Below are 22,726 nucleotides of genomic sequence, written 5' to 3'. Positions count from 1 at the left end.
TGATGTCAAATAAAAAACTATTCTCAAAAACTTTTAGCATATATATATTCGATTACAGAAGATTCATATTTGTACAATAATTGTGAATCTTGGGACATAATCCAAGTAGAATAAGGTAAGAGTAGATTCTCTAGGCCGTCACACAGAAAGACATTGCAATAGAGAGACAAATGAAAACAAATGTTCAGCTTAGGCTGACAGTCTACAAGAATTTCAGTTTTCCTTTGGAGAAAGTGGCTTGGACGTGTCCCAGTTGACACATTGCCTTGTCTTTGCCAGTCATCCCAGAACAGGACAAGTGCCTAGCGCCTAGTGTGACAGCAAAGTAGATATAAATGGTGCAGAGGAATGCCAAAAGAAGCATAGCGGTCAAAAGGAAGCGATGCCTCTGAACAACAGTAGAGCAGCTACCCAAGTCATCCCATTGCTTCTTTAGAGCATGTGGCCTCCGTAATGGTGATGAGACAATCCCATCAAGAACCATAGCTTCTAAAAGACCGTCCTTTCTAGGTTAACACCTACCTGAAAATGACACATTGAATTCATATGAAAACCAAAAGCAGAGAGGAGATAAGAATGGGTTGTTGGATGCAAATTGTCAAAATCATTTATAAAACTTGTAACATTGCCAAATTTGAAAACAATCTTCCTTGAAGCCACTATGCGGGACATAAAAAAAACGATGCTTTGATCTGTGTGTCGTCGACGAGGTTAGGAATTTTAAGACATTCATGGACCATTTATCGAAAGTAAAACGAATTCGACGATCCAATCGAGGAAAACTCAAAACATGAGGCCAACAAATAAAGGAAACAGATCGAATCAGGGAAAGAGATAACGAACCTCGGGTGAGAGAGAAGGAGCTGCTAAAAGAAACGACTAGGGAGGGATCTGGAGAAGAAGGATGAATAGCTGATTCCAGCTCCGTCGACCAAATAAATTTCTTCCTGCAGCTCCCAGAAATTGCTATATCTTAGGCAGAGTCGCCAAATTGTAGATCTCGTCTCCGGCTAAAGAGTAAGAGCCGATTCGCCGGTAAACGCGGGTTTTCTCAAAAGAACACAGTCCGTTACATAAACCGGATATTTAGGGAAAATATTGATTTCACAAAAAAAAAAAAAGAGAGAGAGAATTAATTGCGTGTTGGGTTGGTCTGGAATTCAGTTATTTTCCACTTATTACTTTACTTGCTTGTGTGACTTTTATAAATGTCCCCATGTGGTGTGGAGTTGTTAGTATTATTCTAGCTGGCTTTTAAGTCTTCGACCGACATTACATGACTCTCTATTCATTTAAATGTCCAAGTATTACTATATCCTAATAAAATTGATTGCTAAATACCGACAACAAAACTTAATTGTTACTTACTCCTACTAATCAGACTATTAAAAGGGAGCAGCCCACTAACATAGGGCCTTATTGTGCTATTAATATGGTTCTCGATTCCTCTTCTTGTTGTTGTTAAAATACAATTGTGACCAGATGGGCCATTGCTGGACTCTCTATGCTCTGATCCTCTTCCCAGGCCGCGAGTTTTGAGTTTAAGCCATGCATATCATGGCCCACTGGACCTTGCTTGACAGGCCTATGGTAATATAAATATTTTTGACTCGCTTATGTAAATAAAATAGGATCGGACCCGCGGTCCACCGCGGGAAAATATTAGTTTACATACGTTGATTTTAATATTGTGCTTGTTTCCGGTAGAGCGAATCGTGTAGTGTACTTATAAATATTCATAATAACGAATTGTAGAGAAAATGTTAAATTGTTTATAGTTAAACCCATCATATTAATTATGATTTACAAAATGGAATTTTATGTTTTAGAATTCTAAAGTTAGACGATTCATGGGAATTAGAGAAGTCAAAATAGGTCAAAAACCGCAGGTCGAGCCCAAATCATCTCACTATAGGGCAGATTTGAGAAAATATATTAAACCCGCAAATAAGTGGGCCACATGGATTGCTTCGCAGTGGATCATCGGTTTTAATCGGTTTTCGTCCGCTTGTTAGTATTTATTGATAAAAATATAATTTATTTCAACATGTGGTAATTTTAAAACTTTTAATAAATGAAATTATAATATTTATAAATATAATGATATATAAAATTATTTTCTCTAAATTTTTATTTATTTATTTTAGTAGTATTTTAAATGTTGGTTACTTTAAAATTAGTTAAACAAAATCTACGAACAACCCCGCAAATCAGCATCATTCGCGGGATGGGTTTGTGTTTCATATATGCTACCCGCGGGTCGTGCGGACCGACTAACTACAGGTCAAAATATATTTTGCCTATCGCAAAGTGGGCTTAATGGGACGAATCAACTCGCTTTGACAGCTATAATGGGAATATTATTTAGTCATACAACAAAATAGAGTTTGGACATAGGAATAATATAATATGTATCTTATGTGGTAGATGAGAGATTGAAAGGTGAAATATAATGATTAAAAATTAATTAATATTTTTTATGATTCACAAAATTTAATAAATATTTATCATCTTGTTGAATAATTCTAAAAATTATATTCAAGAAATCTTTATAATTTGAAAATTAAACTTCTTTGGTAAGCTATAAGTATGAAAATACCATAATTTCGATTTAATCTAATTAAATTAAAATTAGTTACATAGATTCCATATCTATTTAATTTACACAACCAAAATAAAAATATCTATTTAATTTATAAAATAGATGGGTTAGTTGTGATAAATTTTCTAGAAATCTTTAGAAGCAAGTAAGATATCTTTGGCTAATGCTTGGTGAAAATTCCAGTTTTATCTCTACTGTTTTAATGTTTCGGCCAATGAATTTTTTTATAAAATATATTAATAAAGGGTAAAACATAAAATTTAATACTTTTCTTAATTTGTGTGAGAAAACCTTAAATGACAACTAAAACGAAACGGAGGGAGTATAAAACAGTAAAGAATGGCGGTAGATATTTACTTCTTTTTTAATTTTAGAAGTAATTATTTAATCATCTAACCAATTACTTCTTTCTAAAAATCCATACTAAATATTTATAATTATTTAATCATTTGAATTTAAATTAATTTTAAAAAATTGTAAATAATGTTTTTAAGGTGGGAGGATTACGAAATTGTTAATAAAAAAAGAAAGGAAAACTAGAGATGTATTTCACACAAGAGAATTAGAAAAGGAAAATTAGAGATAAATTTGTGAGGGCATGTGTCACGTGGATTACACATGGAGATCTGTTGCCGCGTTTAAAATCCAAAACGCTCGGTTGATAGAGAGAGAGAGAGAGAGAGACTGTTGTAAGTTTTAACTACGGTCGGCTTTTCTCTAGCGTCGGCCTCGATCTCTTGATTGGAGCTTTTTTTAGGTCTGCCTCTCTCTCTGTGCCCTCTCTCCGCCGTCGATTTCACATTTTCCGACGATATGAAGCTCACCGTTAAAACTCTCAAGGGCAGTCATTTTGAAATTAGGGTTCTACCCTCCGATACGGTTAGTTCTCGTCTTTTCTACTTTCTTCGTCCAGGCGTTTGCGTAATTTTGCATAAGAGAGTAGAATAAAGTAAGAATAATAACCTAGAAGAGCCTCAGATCCACAATTTTGAATGTTCGGTGATCAAAAAATTTCATTCTCTAAGTGTTTATTAGCTTTGTTAACTGCTAAAATGATGACTCGCGAATCCAATCTGGTTTGGTCAAATTGGTCTTCAAACCATTTAAATCTGGGCATGATGTGCTTTTTTTTTTTTTAAAGATAATGGCGGTGAAGAAGAATATAGAAGATTCACAAGGAAAAAACAATTATCCATGTGGCCAACAATTGTTGATTCACAATGGAAAAGTTTTGAAAGATGAAACTAGCCTGGTCGAGAACAAGGTTACCGAGGAAGGCTTTCTCGTCGTTATGCTTAGCAAGGTAACTGTTCATATTTGGTGGCTACTGCACTGATTGTATTTTCTTTTATCTTCAATAAGTCGTCAGCCTTCTTATTTACCTTTTGTTGCAAATTTTATAGAATTTAACATTATGTGTTCTAAGCAAACTGGGACTGGGTATCCAGTTAATTTCCACCAGCCACTGTTTTAAATTGATAAGCACCTTATTGAAGTAGTTAATTCGTTAACAATTTATTGTAAGAGAAGAATTGTAATCAGTGGAAACTCTTGCTCGAGGATCCTTTAGACAAGGATAAAAGCTGGTGAATAAGTGTCTTTAGGCACATGTTGCTAGATGTCTCTTTCATCATTGTTCCCTTGCTATGAAACATTGTTTAGCTTGTGATAGCACTAACATTGTCTTTGCCTTTGGTTATTGATGAATTGTAGAGCAAAACTGCAGGTTCTGCTGGTCAGTCTTCGGTTCAGGTAGTTTATTTATTTCTTATATTTTTTTACATCACTGGCTTAGTCTGATGATTCTTAGTTTAAAAGCCTTCTTTCTTTTGTTTCACAGCCCGCTTCCGCCACCACATCTTCGACTAAGGTAACTTTCTTGCATGTCTTTACATGTGGAAATATGCTATGAGTAGCTTGTTATACTGGTTGTTCTCGTCTTGGAAAAACAGCCTGAAACACCATCTACAACCCAGTCTATAGCTGTGCCTGCTTCACCTATTACTGCTCAAGAACAACCTGCGTAAGTTTTATTATTGAAAAATGAGCTTCTTAAGAGTTTTTTTTTTCCCTCTCTCTTCTATTGTCTATGTTTTCATTTTTTCGTTTGTGGGTCTTGCCTACTGCTCCTTTTATGGTTTTCCAAAGTTTCCATGTTTGACCTCTAGTATATGTTATAAACCTTATCTGTTCTGAATTCACTGACACACTATAGTCTTCACAATTAAATGGTATGTGTCAGGGCACAGACTGACACCTATGGACAAGCTGCGTCAACATTGGTTAGTGGCAGTAGTCTTGAACAAATGGTCCAACAGATAATGGAAATGGGAGGCGGAAGTTGGGACAAAGAAACAGTTACTCGTGCACTTCGTGCAGCTTATAACAACCCTGAGAGAGCAGTGGATTATCTGTACTCTGTATGGGCTCTCTCTGTAACATTATTCCCTAAAAGTTCAAAGGATGAAATTATTGACAAATGTTTTCTTCTTTTAGGGAATTCCTGAAACTGCTGAAGTAGCTGTGGCAGTACCTGGGGCTCAGATGGCCGGATCCGGTGCAGCCCCTGTCGCACCTGCATCTGGAGGACCTAACTCATCTCCTTTGGATTTATTTCCTCAGGTATTTTAGTATTAATTGTGTATCCAAAAGAATTGAAAGGTATATTTAGTTACCATCTCACTCTGTAGTTTGATTTTCCCAGGAAACAGTTGCTGCTGCTGGCTCTGGTGATCTCGGGACACTTGAATTTCTTAGAAACAATGACCAGGTTGCTATTCTAACTTTATCTGCATCTCGCATAACTTTCGAAGTTCTTATCTTATAACCATTTGGATCTCTCTTCATCATTCATGAATCATGATAGCGGGTGAATGATTGTGAATATGAAAAAGGCATCTAGATTGGTTAGAACCACATTTCATCAACTTATGCGGAGATTGTTTGTCTGTTATAACCATTCTAGCAGGGGATGATTAACCGAGATGATGTTAACATGCTTTGACTGTTTGTTCCAACTTTTGTAAATTTACTCCATATGCTCAGTCTCTTGTATTTGCTATTGTATTAGTTCCAACAATTACGCACCATGGTCCACTCCAACCCTCAAATTCTTCAGGTAAGACTTGTCTAATTTTCGTTATACTGGTCCAGTAACTTCTCACTGATTCTTAAGCCTCTTGTGTTGGAACCGCTGCTTTTGTTACCAGCCCATGCTTCAGGAACTTGGAAAGCAAAACCCTCAACTTCTGAGGCTAATTCAAGAAAACCAGGCAGAGTTTCTTCAGTTAGTAAACGAGCCCTATGAGGGATCTGACGGGTGAGTCCTCCAATCTGTTTATCGTAATCTAAGGTTCTGTCAGATGTATTTATATGCTTCTTATCGATATTTCATTAAACGAAATAATTTGATTCAGAAAGTTTAAAATTATAACCCATCAGGGATGCGGACATGTTGGATCAACCCGAGCAAGAAATGCCACATGCCATTAACGTTACCCCAGCAGAGCAAGAGGCGATTCAACGGGTAAAACACCATTAATAGTAACACTCAGTTTCCATACTCTTTTCTTTGCAATCCTTCTTAACGCAGTTCCCTGGCCTATCTAACAGCTCGAGGCAATGGGATTTGATAAAGCCTTAGTAATAGAAGCCTTCCTCGCATGTGACCGTAACGAAGAATTGGCAGCTAACTATCTATTGGAGAACTCAGGAGATTTTGAAGACTGAGTTCAGAAAACATTCTCTCTTCTTCGAAAAAGTTTTGGCTCTTTTCTTACGTTTACTTATCTTCCGAGAATTAATGTGTGGGATTTGATCTCTCTAGTCTCTCCCTCTCTCTGTGACTTAGAATTTTTTTTTTCCTGGAATTTTGTTTTCTCCGTTTGCGTCGCGATTGGTGCGGTTGTTGCGTTTGTGATAGATATTTTATGTGTAAAAGCAGCAGAGAGATACAAAAGTGTGATCACATAATTCTTGAGGGATAAACATAAAAGTGTAATAGATATTTATCCTAACCAACATGTTCCTATGATGTTGTGATTAATGGCAGTTCACGGATTTTCCGATGTCGACCGGTTTTATTTGGTTCAGGAAAACCGATGGCTTCACTGGTATAGTTTTCCGAATTTCTCAAATTCTTTACCAGCAAAAGTGTTCAAAATGTGCTGTTTCATCTGGTTTCTACCGGTTGGTTTGGTAGAAATTCAAAAATTTGATTTAGAATTTTCTTGCATTGGTTAAGTTAGTAAACCGGATTTGGTTATTTCATCAGGAAAATTAATTAATTAAATATAATAGCTTTTCCTTATCCATTCTAGGTTAAACAATTAATGAGACGTAGACGGTCAGTTAAAAAAAAAAAAAAAAAGGAAATTTGAAGGGAAGAAAGGAGAAAAGGGCAAAAAAGCAGAAAGAGACCTAAAGTGGCGGGATTCCAAATTTAACACAGCCCATTTGAGCGGCGATCCGATTGTGACTCTCTCTTTCTCATTCCCTCTCTCTCTCTCTCTCTCTCGTTTTCTTTTCAATATTGTTTCCCGAGAAAATTTTGATAGAAAGTAGGGAGAAAAAACGTAATAATAATAAGATCATCATCGTTCGTTCAATATCTTCATCAGCACGATATCTCTCTCTTTCCTTATCTCTCACTCTTCTCATTAATTTTTGTTTCCTGATTATTTTACATGGGTGTCGTAATTTTCCCGGTACGACAATTTTTTTTTTAATTTCGTTTCCCATCGTTACGCGAATAGTTTATTGCGACGAGATTTAGGTTTTTATGAATCTTATTTGTTTCCCTTTTTTTTTGAAATTATTCTGTAGATTTACTCCAGTACTGGAACCAGCTGCGTTTTTGTTTTCGCCTCTCAATTCCAGGTAATCTTTGATTCTCCCCCAAAACACTTGATTTCTAAAGCGTTTCCTCCAATTTTGTTGCTGTAGGAGGGATTTGGATATTGAGCTTTTTGTTTGTTTTGAATTGATTTTAGTGAAACCAAAAGGATCTCGACAATGGAGAAGAAGAAGTATCCGATTGGGCCAGAGCATTACTCTCTCTACGAGGTTATCGGGCAAGGTGTTAGTGCTCTAGTGCATCGTGCTTTGTGCATTCCGTTCGATGAAGTCGTTGCTATTAAGATTCTTGATTTTGAACGCGATAACTGCGATCTGGTGATTATCCTCTTGCTCTCTGAATCAATCTGGGATTTTCTTTCTTTGCATTGTCCACTAAGCTGCTTACGTTTTTGTTTTGGGGGCAGAACAACATCTCTCGTGAAGCGCAGACGATGATGCTTGTTGATCATCCCAATGTCTTGAAGTCACATTGTTCCTTTGTTAGTGATCACAATTTGTGGGTCATCATGCCATACATGTCTGGTGGTTCTTGTCTTCACATCCTAAAAGCTGCATATCCTGATGGTTTTGAAGAAGCTATTATAGCTACTATATTGCGTGAAGCTTTGAAGGGATTAGACTATCTCCATCAGCATGGCCACATTCATCGCGATGTCAAAGTCAGTTATTCAACCTTTCTTTCTGGATCTCTCTTCAGTTGCCAATTCTTTTGGCTTATGTTACGTTTTAATCTTGTGGTTGTAAATTGTGTTTATCATCAAATGACTCTGTGACCTTAACTTCTTTAACTCATATCCTGATGGCTTGATAAACAAACGTATTGGGACCATATTTGAATATCCTTCCTTGTGATTATATTTTCATGTTTTCATTTCAGGCGGGGAATATTTTGCTTGGTGCTCGAGGTGCAGTCAAGTTGGGAGACTTTGGTGTATCTGCATGTCTCTTTGATTCAGGTGATAGGCAACGAACAAGGAACACATTTGTTGGAACACCTTGCTGGTAAGTGCTAGGTGCCCCAACACCTTCTTCTTCTCATATTTTTTTTTTATCATTGTTTGAGTTTAGTTCTCATGTGCATGACCTACTGTTTCTTATTTTCTCAGGATGGCACCTGAAGTCATGGAGCAGCTACATGGTTATGACTTCAAGTTAGTTTAGCCTTATTCAAAGTTATATCATTCTATTTGCTTATGTTTACTGGAAGAATATATAGTATATCTTATTTGGAGCATCTACTTCAGGGCTGATATTTGGTCGTTTGGTATAACTGGGCTAGAGCTTGCTCATGGTCACGCTCCTTTCTCTAAATATCCACCAATGAAGGTTCATAGCCTGTTATATCTGGATTTCAGCTCCAAAATCTCTGCTTCAATCTAAACCAAATATGTTTTCAGGTTCTGCTTATGACGTTGCAAAATGCACCACCAGGCCTGGATTACGAAAGAGATAAGAAGTTTTCCAGGGTATTCTCTTGGTTTTAAAACTTTATATTCTGTTCAGAATGTTTGGCTTATTGTCATCTCAATTTTTGCCTCTCTTCCTGGTATTTTCAGTCTTTCAAGCAGATGATCGCCAGTTGTCTAGTTAAAGACCCTTCCAAACGCCCCTCTGCAAAAAAGTTGTTAAAGCATTCCTTTTTCAAGCAAGCAAGATCAAGCGACTATATTGCACGAAAACTTCTGGATGGGTTACCAGATCTTGTTAATCGTGTTCAGGCAATAAAGGTTAGATCTGTAAAACTAAGTAGATAGCCAGAAGCTATAATGTTGAATGTTATCAATCAGCATCTTATGGGGAAAACTGATGGGGATATTCTTTCTGCATGCAGAAAAAGGAAGAAGATATGCTTGCACAAGAGAAAATGGCAGATGGAGAAAAGGAAGAATTGTCCCAGGTTTGTGTTTCCAGTTTCCAGTTTTAGCTCTATTTATCTTTGTTTTGAGTCTCTGGCTTTTGGTTTCTAGTTTCAAAGTATTTAGCCTTTAAACGCTTGTCATAGTACCATGCAGAATGAATATAAGAGAGGTATCAGCGGGTGGAATTTCAATCTCGATGATATGAAAGCCCAGGCTTCATTGGTATGTTCTCCTCTGACCCAATAAAAAGTTGTCAACTGAAGACAGTGCTTCATATAATGATTCTCTTATTTCCATCAGATCCAGGACATGGACTGTGGTTTTTCGGACAGTTTATCGGGAAGTACAACTTCGTTGCAGGCTCTAGATTCACAGGATACACAATCGGAGACTCAGGTGTCCTATTGTAGAATCTTTTTCAACTTCTAGAGAACATATTGCTAGATGTTCTGGAAATATCCAGTATCAGAAATGTTTCCTTGTTCTCATCTTCGTTTGTTATTTAGTCGAGGTTTAAATTCGTTATAACCATCTCTGCAGGAGGATGTTGGTCAAATAACAAATAAGTATCTCCAACCCCTGATTCACCGAAGTCTAAGTATCGCGAGGTTTATCTCCTAATTTTAACTCTGTGATTTGTCTATTTGGAATTTTCATATCGTTATCTACTTATCTGGAACTGCTAGAGATGAATATACTGAACAAATAATATTTTGGTTGGTCAGGGATAAATCTGATGATGATTCAAGTCTTGCCAGCCCCAGTTATGATAGCTACGTATATTCCTCCCCCCGTCATGAGGATCTATCTTTAAACAATACAACTGTTGGTAGTAATCATGCAATCAATGGGAAACCAACGGATTCCACATCAATCCCAACCAATCAACCAACAGAGATTCTAGCAGGGAACTCTGCTTTGGCAGATAGAAATGGTATTCCCAATAAAGGAGAGAGGTTAGTCCTTTAACATGTACTGCTATTTTAAGAGTCTTTTTTTGGTTCAGATTTCCAGTCTTATTATATATCCAATACCTGCCTCTGAAAGTCTTTAAAAACTTGAAGGTCGTTTTTAAAAATAAAATACTAGACGCAAACTTGACTTCAAAGCTCATATCCACTGACCACACATATACTCTGCATGCGACATTGAATTTTAAATCAACCTGTGGATTCCCAGTGATAAAACTCAAGATCATCTTCAAAACGGGTCAAACTGCAATGGGGCACATCCTACAGTGGGAGGAGATGAAGTACCAACGGAGCTGGCTGTTAAACCACCCAAAGCAGCATGTAAGGATTTACAGAAATTTCTTTATACTTGAAATTCATTATAAACATCCCTGTGGATGAATGCATTTCTGATTAAATAAATTTGTCTCGGTATCAGCAAGCCTAGATGAATCTGATGACAAATCAAAGCCACCAGTTGTGCAGCAAAGAGGGCGTTTTAAAGTAACTTCTGAAAATCTCGACATCGAGAAGGTAACTTTTGTTTTTTTGGTTTTAAGAGGAAAAAAGAGGTTTCTTGTTTCAATCACGTTTGTGAGGTTTTCCTTTGTATTCGCTTTCTCTTTATCAGGTGGTGGCTCCCTCTCCAATACTGCAAAAGAGTCACAGCATGCAGGTTTGTAATTGTTTTGAGTTCAGCCTAATCAGCTGCAGACGAAGAATCAAATGTCTATTACCACAACTATTCATCTCAAGGTTTCTTAAAGAAAACAAAATAACATTTTTACTTGCGGTTATGTAGGTGCTCTGCCAACATTCTTCTGCTCCTCTACCTCACTCTGATGTCACATTACCAAACCTAACCAGCTCATATGTTTATCCGCTGGTCTATCCAGTTCTGCAAACTAATATTTTGGAAAGGGTATGGCTTTTGCTTCTTATACGCTACTTCCTTTCTTTATATCTATTACCAATAAGAACGTTCATTGCGTAATTTAAATTTTCCTAAAAACAGGATAACATTCTGCATATGATGAAAGTACTCACCAACAGAGAGCTGACAGGTTTATTTCATGCAACTTTCACTCTTTTTCTGTCTCAGTTTTTCCTTCTGATTACATTTTTTCTTTCCACGGGATTTAAAGTTCCTTTATTTCTCTGATGTAGATGGACGTGCAGTTGAACAAGGAAGCGTACAACAACCTACTGTGCCTCCAACTGAGAAATCCATGGTATGCAATTGTTTGCAAGAAAAAAATGTATTGAATCACATTGCTTCAGACAGTGGAGCTTAATGGAACTGTTCTTCTGTTGAATCACAGCTTGAAGCAGCACACGAAAGAGAGAAAGAACTGCTCCACGACATAACCGACTTGCAATGGAGGTAACTATCGAAACCATCTATTTGTGTAGTTTAGATCAAAATCCATCATTCTTACTTGTTTTTGTGTGTGGTCATAGGCTCATTTGTGCAGAAGAAGAGCTTCAGAAATACAAAACCGAACACGCCTAAGTAAGTATGAGTAGCTAAACACAATCGTTCTTTTATGCAATCTATTCAATTCAACTAATATGTGTCAAATTAATGATCACTAAAACTCATCACTTGCCTGATCAAATTCCAGGTTTGATTTCCTAAGAAACCTCAGAAGATATGTGGCTAAGTATAAGAAGTTTGATTTCATCGTCAACAATAAGTACTATTTTAATAAGATAATACATCTAGTGAAGGTAAGATTTGCTTTCAGATGTTTTGTAATTTGATTCATAAAATACATCACTCCCTAGTCCCTACTATCATTCTGTGTTATCTTGTTTTTTTCTAGTATTTTTTTTTATATAGGTTTGTTTAAGGAATATGTGTTATGTACCATGGTAGCTATTTACAACCATGGTTACATAATATGATTTGTGTAATATTGATGATACAAAAAGGGTTATTGAGAAACATTTTCGTAAGATGGTGATTAAAAAACTTAGCATCTTGATAAACAAATACTATGTATTATGTGTTTTTGGATGCGTGTGAATGAATGCATTTCTCTCTCAACAACTCAGTGGGACAACTAAAACTTGTCGTCGTGTCGCATTGGCCAGCACACAATCCGTGAATTCTATTACGGTCATAATTGCTTTTCTTTCAAATGCTCAAATGTGTACATCTTTATTTATATTTTTGTGTTATAGATTAAACTAGCAGATATATATATATATATCTATATAAAACTAGTATAAAAATATTGGGAAATTGTTAAAAATGCCCCTTTTGGTGTGCCCCTTTTCAAAAATGCCCCTTTTAGATGTCCATTTTCAAAAATGCCCCTTTTTAAATCTGAAATTTTTATAAAGTTTTATTAGGTTTATAAGGTACTTATGGATTGTAACTACTACTTGAAGACTCGATCCAAGTATTTATAAGGTTTTATAAAGTGTTTTTAAAGGTTTTACAAGTTATTTTAAAGGATTTTTAAGGTTTTTCAAAGGTTTTACAAGATATTTTAAAGGTTTTTAAAGGTATTTAAAATGCATTTATAAGGTATTTATAAAGTATTTATAAGATTTTAGATACATACAAATGTAGTTTGTATATGTTTTAATAATGTTACATACATATTTGGGTAAATCTTATATTTTTAAGAACATTTTTTATAAAGTTATAAAGAAGGGGCATTTTTGAAAAAGAGCATTGAAAAAGGGGCATTTTTGTAAAAGCCCCAAAAATATTTTGTAAATTGTATCTCTTTATAAAATATTTATTTATATTATAGTTTACAATTGTTATTAAGTAACAATATACCACGAGTCCACGAGACAATTATTAACTAGGGATTTAACCCGTATTAAAACGGCATGTTAATGATATTTATAAATATTGATTCAAATTCGCCCGCCATATAAATCCGTTCCAAAATATAAGCCGTTCCGTAATTTTTTAACCGGTTCCGTAATTTGTTTTTATTTTAGAATTTAATAATTATTTATTATACATAAAAGTTTACAAATCATATCATTCTCTAAGACATTTATATTTTAATAAACTGAAGATTTAATATGTATTAAAACGGCATGTTAATGATATTTTAAAATTTTATAAATATTGATTCAAACTCGTCCACCATATAACGTTGTTCTGAAATATAACCCGTCCTGTAACTTCTTAACCCATCTGTGATTTGTTTTCTAAAAAAGTAGTAATTTTTAAAATTTAACAATTATTTATTATATATAAAAGTTTGCAAATTGTATCATTTTCTACGATATTTATATTTTATAGTTTACAATTGTTATTAAGTAACATTATACCACGAGACAATTTTTGGGTTTATATAATCTTTTCTAAATAAGACTGATTTAATATGTCTAATATTGGTCGTATTAAAAAAAATTAAGGATTTAATCCGTATTGAAGCGGCGGATTAATGATATTTTAATATTTTTATTATTGTTGATTCAAAAACCCGTTCCGCCAAACCCATCCCGCCAAAAAAACTTATTTATTTTATTAATGTTGATCTTATTTATGATATGATCTTGAATCATTGTCTAAATATTTTAATCGATGTAGAACGTTGAACACACATTTTCATCAATTGGATAATATATGTCTGTTTTTAAAATTTCGAATCACAGTATATGCAGAAAAAATTGATTTTTTTTTTACTTTATGTATTATACGATGATTCAAAACAGTTAAAAACAAATCAAACAAAGATGGTAGGAGAATCATAATTCTAAATGTTAATCAAATCTTTTAAATATCTAAATTATTAAATATATAATATCCGGTGTATGAGTTGAGTTAAATTTAACCCGACCCAACAAATTTTTTATGACTAAAATTTATAAACGGGTCAGATATCTAAATAACTCGTAAACATTTTTACCCATCCGTCACCAAAATAATTGAAAAAATACTAATATAGATTTATTGGACGAAAGACAAACAGAGTTAATATATTTTTTGCAAAACTTGGGTGGCTTCAGAAATCAGAATTTAGGTTTAATAAAGGTCGAAAAGGACCGTGTGACTGATCAATTGTTACTATTAACTAACCATTAATTAACAATCAAATTCGAACCATTACACAAAGACAGACGACAATTCTGACACGTGGCAACGCGTAATTGGGTTAATTTCTGGTGAATGGATACGATGCAGCCAAGAACCAAATTTTCCCACAATTATTATTATTCAGAAAAGAAAAGGAAAAAAAAACTCAAATGAAAGATCTCACGTGCGGAACCAAACTATGACCTTTGTCTGATCATTTCGTCTCTCTCTCTCTCTCATTTGTTCTATCTATGCATCACACAAAATTTCAACTTTTTTTTTGGTTCAAATTCTCTATACGCAGAAGTGGAGTTAGTAGTAACCGTTGGTCTTTGTGGGTTTGCAAGTATTATCGTCGCTGTTTCCAATAATCCTAAATCAGTTCACAAGAATCTGATTTAAACAGATTGTGATGTTCTGTTTTCTTTCTCTTTTTTTTTTTTTTTCCTTTTAATCCTTGCAATATGCGAAAGTACGAGTCTTTTTGCCCGAGAAAATAGCAGTTTTCCTAAAGCTAAAGCTAAAACTAAAAGCTAAAGTAGTGTGGATTTTCTAGATGCCAAGTTTCGGTTTTTGAGCCTTTTTAAGCTCTTTTCTGGTTTTCGTTTTTCTCGTTTCTTCGCCGACAAAAACCCCCGGAAATATCGTGGATTTCTTCGATCGGCGATTTCAAAAATTTGAACTTTTTTTTTTAAAGCTTTGAGCTCTTTCTTCGGAAGATTTTCAAAATGGGTCTGTGTTACTCAGTAGATAGGACTACTGGGAAGGAACCTGGAGAAACAAGCACCACCGCCACTACGGCGGATGAGAGATTAGGCTCCGGAAGATGGCGGCGGCCTAGAGATTTAAAGGGCGGCGGCGATATCGAAGGGATTCCACAGGTTTTGGGTCGTTTGGTTTCGAATGGTTCAAGTAAGATTGCATGTCTTTACACACAGCAAGGCAAGAAAGGAACTAACCAAGACGCCATGCTCGTCTTTGAGGTTTGTTTTCTTATATCTTTCTAAAAATTCATCTTTCACTCAGCTTTTTGCAACCCATTTGGAATTTCAGGATTTTGGTGAACAAGTGTTGTTCAATGTGTGATGAAAGATACTTGATTTGATTGGATATGTGTCTTGTTACAGATCAATGGATCTTCAGAACGTGATTGATTTGTTGCTAGTGCTTAGAAAGAGAGAGAAACTTGGAATGATGCATGACTATTATCACTTTTCTGGGACCATTACAAAGCTTAGTGTTTTGCCATTTCTGTTGTTCTTGTGCTGTCTTGAGTCTTTGACTGTTTCTTCAGGGACCACTAGTTACTTGACTCTTAGATTCTACTTCTGCTTACTTCTTTTAGTGTTTCATTGACATATCAAGACAAATTTCTAATTTATGAAAACTACTTCAATTTCCAGAACTTTTGTTCCAGAGACGATACAGTGTTTTGTGGTGTATTCGATGGACATGGACCATTTGGTCATATGGTTGCTAAGAAAGTCCGAGATACATTGCCCTTCACACTCTCAACCCAGTTGAAAACGGCCTCAGAGTCAGACCAAAGCAGCTTAGTTGGTGCGAATGGTTTTCTGATCAAATGTACAGAGGAAGAGGAAATGCAGACAACTGAGTCTGAAGAAGTGCAGAAAACTGAGTCTGTTACTACTATGGATGAGCAATGGTGTGAGTTAAATCCAAATGAGAACAACGATGAACTTCCGGAGATGTATCTGCCTCTTAAACAAGCGTTGCTTAAGTCTTGTCAGCAGATAGATAAAGAGCTGAAGATGCATCCAACTATTGATTGCTTCTGCAGTGGAACAACTTCAGTCACTTTGATCAAGCAGGTTCTCAGCTTAGATCTGCTTTTAATCAAAAGACCATTCATCGATTGTATACTAATTTCTGTGATTGTTCTTTTAGGGTGAGGATTTGGTGGTTGGAAATATTGGTGACTCGAGAGCCGTTCTTGCCACGAGAGATGAAGACAATGCTTTGCTCGCTGTACAATTAACTGTGGACTTAAAACCAGATTTGCCAGGTACTTCATCACAAAACTTGATCTTAAACTCTGAGAAGCCAGAGGCAAAAGTTTCTCAACTTTCTCTTTCTATGTACTGTCAGGTGAATCAGCGAGAATCCAGAAATGTAAAGGAAGAGTCTTTGCATTGCAAGACGAGCCTGAGGTAGCTCGTGTATGGTTACCAAACAGCGATTCACCTGGTTTAGCAATGGCTCGAGCTTTTGGAGATTTTTGTCTCAAAGATTACGGATTAATCTCTGTTCCAGATATCAACTACCGCCGCCTAACGGAACGAGACCAATTCATTATTCTTGCTAGCGACGGGGTAAACTAAAACCTTCAGTTACTTGCCACTAAAAATGCAAACTTTTTCCGAATCTTTGGAGCTGAAAAATGTTGTGTTTCTGAATTGTATTAAAGGTATGGGATGTGTTGTCGAATAAAGAAGCTGTTGATATTGTTGCTTCAGCTCCTAGTCGAAACACAGCGGCTCGAGCTCTAGTGGACACAGCGGTTCGATCATGGAGAATCAAGTACCCAACTTCCAAGAACGATGACTGTACTGTAGTCTGCCTCTTTCTACAAGATTCATCAGTAGCCATGGAAGTTTCAAGCAATGTAATGAAGCATTCACACAAAGAAGAGTCCATAGAGAGTGTCAGTAACAGTACAAGCAAGGAGGAGGATGAGATTGTCCCCGTTAAAGACGAGAAAATCCCTGCAAGTTGCGGGATTGAGTCGAAGATGATGACAATGACACTTGCGGAATGTATCTCGGTTGCACAGGATGATGAAGAGTGGTCTGCTTTGGAAGGATTGACAAGGGTTAACAGTCTATTGAGCATTCCAAGGTTCTTATCTGGTGAGCTTAGATCAACTAGTTGGAGAAAATGGTTGTGACTTTTTTTTGACTTGTGTGATTCTAAGTTAAAGCCCACAAATACACAATGGATATCACGATGTTCTTTTGTTTCATATCCAACTCTTTTTTTTTTTTTTTTCTTTTCTTGGAAGTTATTTGCAGATATATAATCTTTTGTTTCAATTAGTCTTTCAGAAGACATGTGAGACATTGGTCACGTTTGTTGTAGACAAACATCATTCACTATAAGACAACATATAATTTAGAATTAACAACTTTTTGGGGGTAAATGTAATTGGCAAAGGATAATTGTTGACGAATTGGATCTGTATTCTTGGATACTCTCTGTTTCTATAATTTAATAAATTCTAGATATTACTACATGTTAGACAAATGTAGTTTCTTGAAAATTGAAAGAAGTGGCTTTTACGTTTTAATTATTTATTTTTGGTTTTGGAGATGGTTGGGTTTTTGGGCACTTTTTGATGGGTTCCACTGTCTTGTGATTCTCAGCATAATGATCAAAGAAGGTTGCTTTGATTAGAAAACAGAGCTTAAGGGTAACCTAAGTTTACATGATTAATTTCGTAGTGGCTATTTGAAATTATTTTCTACTAATTATTTGGAGATGTTGTAACACCCAAGTGTTTTTTAATAACTAAAGTGCTTTGAAAAAGAGACACTTGAACCGTTAAATTGACTTCGAAGAGAAGGAAAATTGATTGAAACCAACTTTTCTTGGTGTCACTCGTGTTCCTATTGGCACACTTCTCAGAACACATTTTTCTTGATGAGACAATTATGAATCTTGTCTCATAAGGAAGCTACTTTAGTCCAAGACTTCACTTAAATATCAAACCTCCTCAAGAACTCATGTCTCTTGAGGAACAATATGGTGGCTTCCAACACTGTAACCGCTATATCGCGGTTGCTCTTGATCGGTTTCGCTTACTCGTTCACTGTCTTCTCAATAATTTCATCAGTGACTGACCCTCGTGATGGTATGTGACGACTTTTCCCTTGTGTTGAATCCGTTCGTGGAAATGATTGTAATTTACTTGTTTTGTTGCTTTTTATTAGCGGCGGCTCTGCGTTCTTTGATGGATCAATGGGACAATACGCCACCTAGTTGGGGAGGTTCTGATGATCCTTGTGGAACTCCTTGGGAAGGTGTCTCATGCAATAACTCCAGAATCACTGCTTTGTGAGTGTTCCTTATCATTCACTCGTTTTTATGCATGTATATATGTGTGAAAAATAAAAATAAAATATTAGAGCACTTCTCTTACTTATTTTGGTAACGTACTGAGCAAACAAGTATTTTGTGTTTAGGGGTTTGTCAACAATGGGTCTCAAAGGAAGGCTTAGTGGAGATATTGGAGAACTAGCTGAACTAAGATCCTTGTCAGTCTCTTTTGATATTATCATCGATGAGAGGAACATCTCATTTTGTTTCTTCTAACCTGTATTGGCGACTTGGTGTTGTTTCAGGGATCTTTCGTTTAATCGAGGACTCACAGGTTCTCTTACTTCCCGGTTAGGAGACCTGCAAAAGCTCAATATCCTGTAAGAATCTCTCCCGCGCAGACATCCTTTCCTTTTAACAATTATACCTCCTTTCTCTTCCTTGTGTTTGTGTACATACGTATCTAAACAGTTGTTTTGGTCTTTTCAGTATTCTTGCTGGCTGTGGCTTCACTGGTAGCATCCCAAATGAGCTTGGCTATCTCAAAGATCTATCTTTCTTGTAAGAAATTCGCATTTTGCAAATGCTAATATCTTGTACTTAAAACCCTCAGACCAACTTATGTTCCACCATGTTTTGTCAGGGCCTTGAACTCGAATAATTTCACTGGTAAAATTCCGGCGTCTCTAGGAAATCTCACCAAGGTCTATTGGTTGGATCTTGCGGATAATCAGTTGACAGGACCCATTCCAATTTCATCAGGCTCAAGTCCTGGTCTTGATCTTCTTTTAAAAGCCAAACACTTGTGAGTAATTTTATTTTCTCTGCAGAAATTTTCTTCAGCTTCAACTATATCTATCATCTGAATGCAAATGTTATAAAAACTGCAGTCATTTCAACAAAAATCAGCTCTCAGGCACCATTCCACCAAAACTATTCAGCTCTGAGATGATACTGATCCATGTGTAAGTCAAATACTCTTCTAATCATATTAAATGTATGTCAACCTTACGGTAACTCATCACAACAGATTTGTTTCAAATCTCAGATTATTCGATGGAAATCGATTCACAGGGAGCATACCTTCCACTTTAGGACTCATTCAGACACTAGAGGTTCTGTGAGTAACACATCATCTCTTTCTCCTTAGTTTCATGTTTCCTCCCTATCTTCAAAAAGATTTAACTCTCTTGTATTTGCAACAGTCGGCTTGACAGAAACACTTTGACCGGAAAAGTTCCAGAAAATCTCAGTAATCTCACAAACATCATTGAACTGTAAGTGTTGCCAGAGTTGTAATATAAGTATATATATCATATTAGGCATCACTTATGAATGTATACATCTTTGTTTCTGCCTCTCAGGAACTTAGCTCACAACAAGCTTGTAGGTTCATTACCAGATTTGTCAGACATGAAGTCAATGAACTACGTGTAAATTTCTCAGCTACAGAGAACGTCTTTGTCTACATTTATGCGTTTGTGTGTTCTGATTAAGTGTGATGTCTGTCACAGGGATCTCAGCAATAACTCATTTGATCCATCAGAGTCTCCTCTGTGGTTCTCAACCTTACCTTCACTGACCACACTGTAAGTGCTGCTCTGCTACAGTAAACTTGCGCATTGTCTCATGAGAAACTCTCTAAATACATACTCTACCTATTTTGGATTTAGGGTGATGGAATATGGAGCTCTTAGAGGACCACTGCCTAATAAGATCTTTGGATTCCCACAGCTTCAACAAGTGTAAGTTTCAGCATTTAGTCTCTACTGAAGTTTGATTACAGCTTTAGACATCATCTAACTGCTGATTTTGACTTGCACAGGAAACTAAAAAAGAACGCATTCAATGGAACACTGAGCTTGGGAGACACAGTAGGTCCACAACTCCAACTTGTTGATCTACAAGACAACGACATTTCCTCTGTAACACTAAGCTCTGGATATACCAATACATTAATGTAAAAAGCTTCTTTCTTCCTATATTTACTTCAACCTGTCTATATCAACCTATTAAATAAGCTCTCTCTTGTTGCAGCCTCGTCGGAAACCCTGTATGTACAACAGCTCTCTCAAACACAAACTACTGTCAGATTCAGCAGCAACAAGTCAAACGAATATACTCGACCAGTCTTGCTAACTGTGGCGGAAAGTCTTGTCCATTAGACCAAAAGATCAGCCCTCAGAGCTGTGAATGCGCCTACCCTTATGAAGGCACACTCTACTTTCGAGGGCCTATGTTCAGAGACCTGTCCAATGTGAACACATACCATTCACTGGAGATGAGCTTGTGGGTGAAACTAGGACTCACTCCAGGCTCGGTCTCTCTACAAAACCCTTTCTTCAACAATGATGATTATCTTCAGATACAGTTGGCACTTTTCCCACCTATGGGCAAGTATTTTAACAGAACTGAAGTTCAGAGAATTGGATTTGACTTGAGTAACCAAACATACAAACCTCCTCCCTTGTTTGGACCTTACTACTTCATTGCATCTCCCTACACTTTCCCAGGTAGCTGTACATATAAGAAGCTTATACACCTGTCTTTCAAGTTGAAGACATTGGGCTCTAACAATCTAATAACTTTTGGCAGCTGAAGGTAACGGACATTCCTTGAGCTCTCGGATGGTCACTGGGATAATAACTGGTTGCAGTGCTTTGGTCCTGTGCCTTGTTGCACTAGGAATATATGCGATTTGGCAGAAGAGACGAGCAGAGCAAGCTATCGGTTTGAGTAGACCATTTGGTAAGTCCAAGGTTCTAGCAGAATCTCTGAGGTCCATCTGATAAAAAAATGCATTAACTTACATGGTAGATTTGCTGTAAAGTAGAAGACTAAAATATCTTTTAGTAGAAGGTTTTACAATTGTCTTTTGATTCACTCAGTTTCATGGGCATCGAGTGGAAAAGACAGCGGTGGCGCGCCGCAGCTGAAAGGGGCACGATGGTTCTCCTACGAAGAACTCAAGAAGATCACGAACAATTTCTCTGTGAGCAGTGAGCTGGGTTATGGAGGTTATGGAAAGGTGGATTTTTGAAAGATCGATCAATGCTTTTGAAACTATCTAGGGCTTCACTTTCAGGGTTTGACAAGTAACGCTCCTCTGTTTATCTCTGTAATCTCCGTAGGTGTATAAAGGAATGCTTCAAGATGGGCACATGGTGGCGATCAAAAGAGCACAACAAGGATCAACACAAGGAGGGCTCGAGTTCAAAACAGAAATTGAGTTGCTTTCTCGAGTTCATCACAAGAACCTAGTTGGACTTGTCGGGTTTTGCTTCGAGCAAGGCGAGCAGATTCTAGTCTACGAGTATATGTCCAACGGATCACTAAAAGATAGCTTAACCGGTACGGCAAAATCTCTGCTCAATAAATCATAAGACACAAAACTTGACCTTTACGCATTGTTGTTAGGGCGATCCGGAATTACGCTGGATTGGAAAAGAAGGCTGAGAGTGGCTCTAGGATCGGCAAGAGGACTCGCATACCTCCATGAACTTGCAGATCCTCCGATCATCCACAGGGACGTGAAATCAACCAACATTCTTTTGGATGAGAATCTCACAGCCAAGGTTGCTGATTTTGGGTTGTCCAAGCTGGTTTCAGACTGCACCAAAGGCCATGTTTCAACACAAGTCAAAGGCACATTGGTAAGTTTTAGATAAATCAACGAATCATTGCTTTCAGTTTTAGGAACTTTTGTTTCTGATGATTCAATGGCAGGGATATTTGGACCCGGAGTACTACACAACACAGAAACTGACAGAGAAGAGTGATGTTTACAGCTTCGGTGTTGTAATGATGGAGCTGATCACCGCGAAACAGCCGATAGAGAAAGGCAAGTACATTGTTAGAGAGATCAAGCTTGTAATGAACAAGAGCGACGATGAATTCTACGGACTGAGAGATAAGATGGATCGTTCGTTAAGAGACGCCGGAGCTCTGCCAGAACTCGGCCGGTATATGGAACTAGCCCTGAAATGCGTAGATGAGACGGCGTCTGAGAGGCCAACGATGAGCGAAGTGGTTAAGGAGATTGAGATTATCATCCAGAATAGTGGGACGAGTAGTAGCTCCTCTGCATCTGCGTCGTCTTCGGCTACAGATTTTGGAGAGAAGCTTTTGTACGGAGGTAGTTTGAGGAAGAAAGAAGCAGGAGACGGAGATGGAGGCGGAGCGTTTGATTATAGTGGTGGCTACTCTGTTCCGACCAAAATTGAGCCCAAGTAATAATTTAAGAATTATGAACATTTTCTCTGAGATTATTTGTCGTTACTTTTTGCATGAATGAAAAGTCAAGGTATATAAAGAGTTGAGTTGACCAAAACAAAGAGTTTTTATACTACTT

At 36.8% G+C, this 22,726-nt stretch overlaps 5 protein-coding genes across 5 annotated transcripts; 4 read left to right on the top strand and 1 right to left on the bottom strand.

Annotated features, from left to right (window-relative positions):
• Window positions 1-20: 20 nt before the first annotated feature.
• LOC9325326 lies at window positions 21-1,166 on the bottom strand. Its single transcript, XM_002887752.2, has 2 exons — window positions 844-1,166; window positions 21-522 (listed from the first exon to the last, which is right to left on the bottom strand). Exon 2 carries the CDS (start codon window positions 482-484, stop codon window positions 203-205), a length of 282 nt encoding a protein of 93 aa, XP_002887798.1. The 5' UTR covers window positions 485-522; window positions 844-1,166; the 3' UTR covers window positions 21-202.
• Window positions 1,167-3,203: 2,037 nt separating this feature from the next.
• LOC9325325 (ubiquitin receptor RAD23b) lies at window positions 3,204-6,669 on the top strand. The gene is made up of 12 exons (XM_002889216.2): window positions 3,204-3,481; window positions 3,744-3,905; window positions 4,316-4,354; window positions 4,443-4,472; window positions 4,555-4,625; window positions 4,845-5,022; window positions 5,099-5,224; window positions 5,307-5,372; window positions 5,673-5,720; window positions 5,812-5,921; window positions 6,044-6,128; window positions 6,215-6,669. The coding sequence occupies exons 1-12, from the start codon at window positions 3,416-3,418 to the stop codon at window positions 6,329-6,331; spliced, it is 1,098 nt and encodes a 365-aa protein (XP_002889262.1). The 5' UTR covers window positions 3,204-3,415; the 3' UTR covers window positions 6,332-6,669.
• A 304-nt stretch (window positions 6,670-6,973) lies between these two features.
• Window positions 6,974-12,227, top strand: LOC9325324 (serine/threonine-protein kinase OSR1). The gene is made up of 23 exons (XM_002889215.2): window positions 6,974-7,308; window positions 7,427-7,480; window positions 7,594-7,774; window positions 7,864-8,118; window positions 8,337-8,461; window positions 8,566-8,610; window positions 8,704-8,785; window positions 8,857-8,925; window positions 9,016-9,186; window positions 9,291-9,356; window positions 9,472-9,540; window positions 9,619-9,714; window positions 9,859-9,926; window positions 10,044-10,274; window positions 10,498-10,610; window positions 10,708-10,802; window positions 10,900-10,944; window positions 11,071-11,190; window positions 11,284-11,332; window positions 11,436-11,500; window positions 11,591-11,652; window positions 11,730-11,781; window positions 11,894-12,227. Exons 3-22 carry the CDS (start codon window positions 7,616-7,618, stop codon window positions 11,779-11,781), a joined length of 2,037 nt encoding a protein of 678 aa, XP_002889261.1. The 5' UTR covers window positions 6,974-7,308; window positions 7,427-7,480; window positions 7,594-7,615; the 3' UTR covers window positions 11,894-12,227.
• Window positions 12,228-14,486: 2,259 nt separating this feature from the next.
• Window positions 14,487-17,423, top strand: LOC9325323 (probable protein phosphatase 2C 18). The gene is made up of 5 exons (XM_021035945.1): window positions 14,487-15,302; window positions 15,723-16,151; window positions 16,228-16,345; window positions 16,429-16,652; window positions 16,748-17,423. Exons 1-5 carry the CDS (start codon window positions 15,048-15,050, stop codon window positions 17,225-17,227), a joined length of 1,506 nt encoding a protein of 501 aa, XP_020891604.1. The 5' UTR covers window positions 14,487-15,047; the 3' UTR covers window positions 17,228-17,423.
• A 343-nt stretch (window positions 17,424-17,766) lies between these two features.
• Window positions 17,767-22,705, top strand: LOC9325322 (probable leucine-rich repeat receptor-like protein kinase At5g49770). The gene is made up of 19 exons (XM_002889213.2): window positions 17,767-18,190; window positions 18,270-18,393; window positions 18,522-18,593; window positions 18,681-18,755; window positions 18,865-18,936; window positions 19,019-19,180; window positions 19,266-19,340; window positions 19,424-19,495; window positions 19,581-19,652; window positions 19,740-19,808; window positions 19,890-19,964; window positions 20,049-20,120; window positions 20,201-20,335; window positions 20,413-20,888; window positions 20,971-21,123; window positions 21,264-21,403; window positions 21,507-21,726; window positions 21,793-22,028; window positions 22,102-22,705. The coding sequence occupies exons 1-19, from the start codon at window positions 18,082-18,084 to the stop codon at window positions 22,606-22,608; spliced, it is 2,916 nt and encodes a 971-aa protein (XP_002889259.1). The 5' UTR covers window positions 17,767-18,081; the 3' UTR covers window positions 22,609-22,705.
• The last annotated feature ends 21 nt before the right edge of the window (window positions 22,706-22,726 follow it).

The sequence above is a fragment of the Arabidopsis lyrata genome, assembly GCF_000004255.2.
Source record: "Arabidopsis lyrata subsp. lyrata unplaced genomic scaffold ARALYscaffold_2, whole genome shotgun sequence".
Taxonomy (NCBI): domain Eukaryota; kingdom Viridiplantae; phylum Streptophyta; class Magnoliopsida; order Brassicales; family Brassicaceae; genus Arabidopsis; species Arabidopsis lyrata.
Note: the sequence above shows the minus strand (reverse complement) of the source record. Positions and strands in the feature narration are given on the sequence as shown.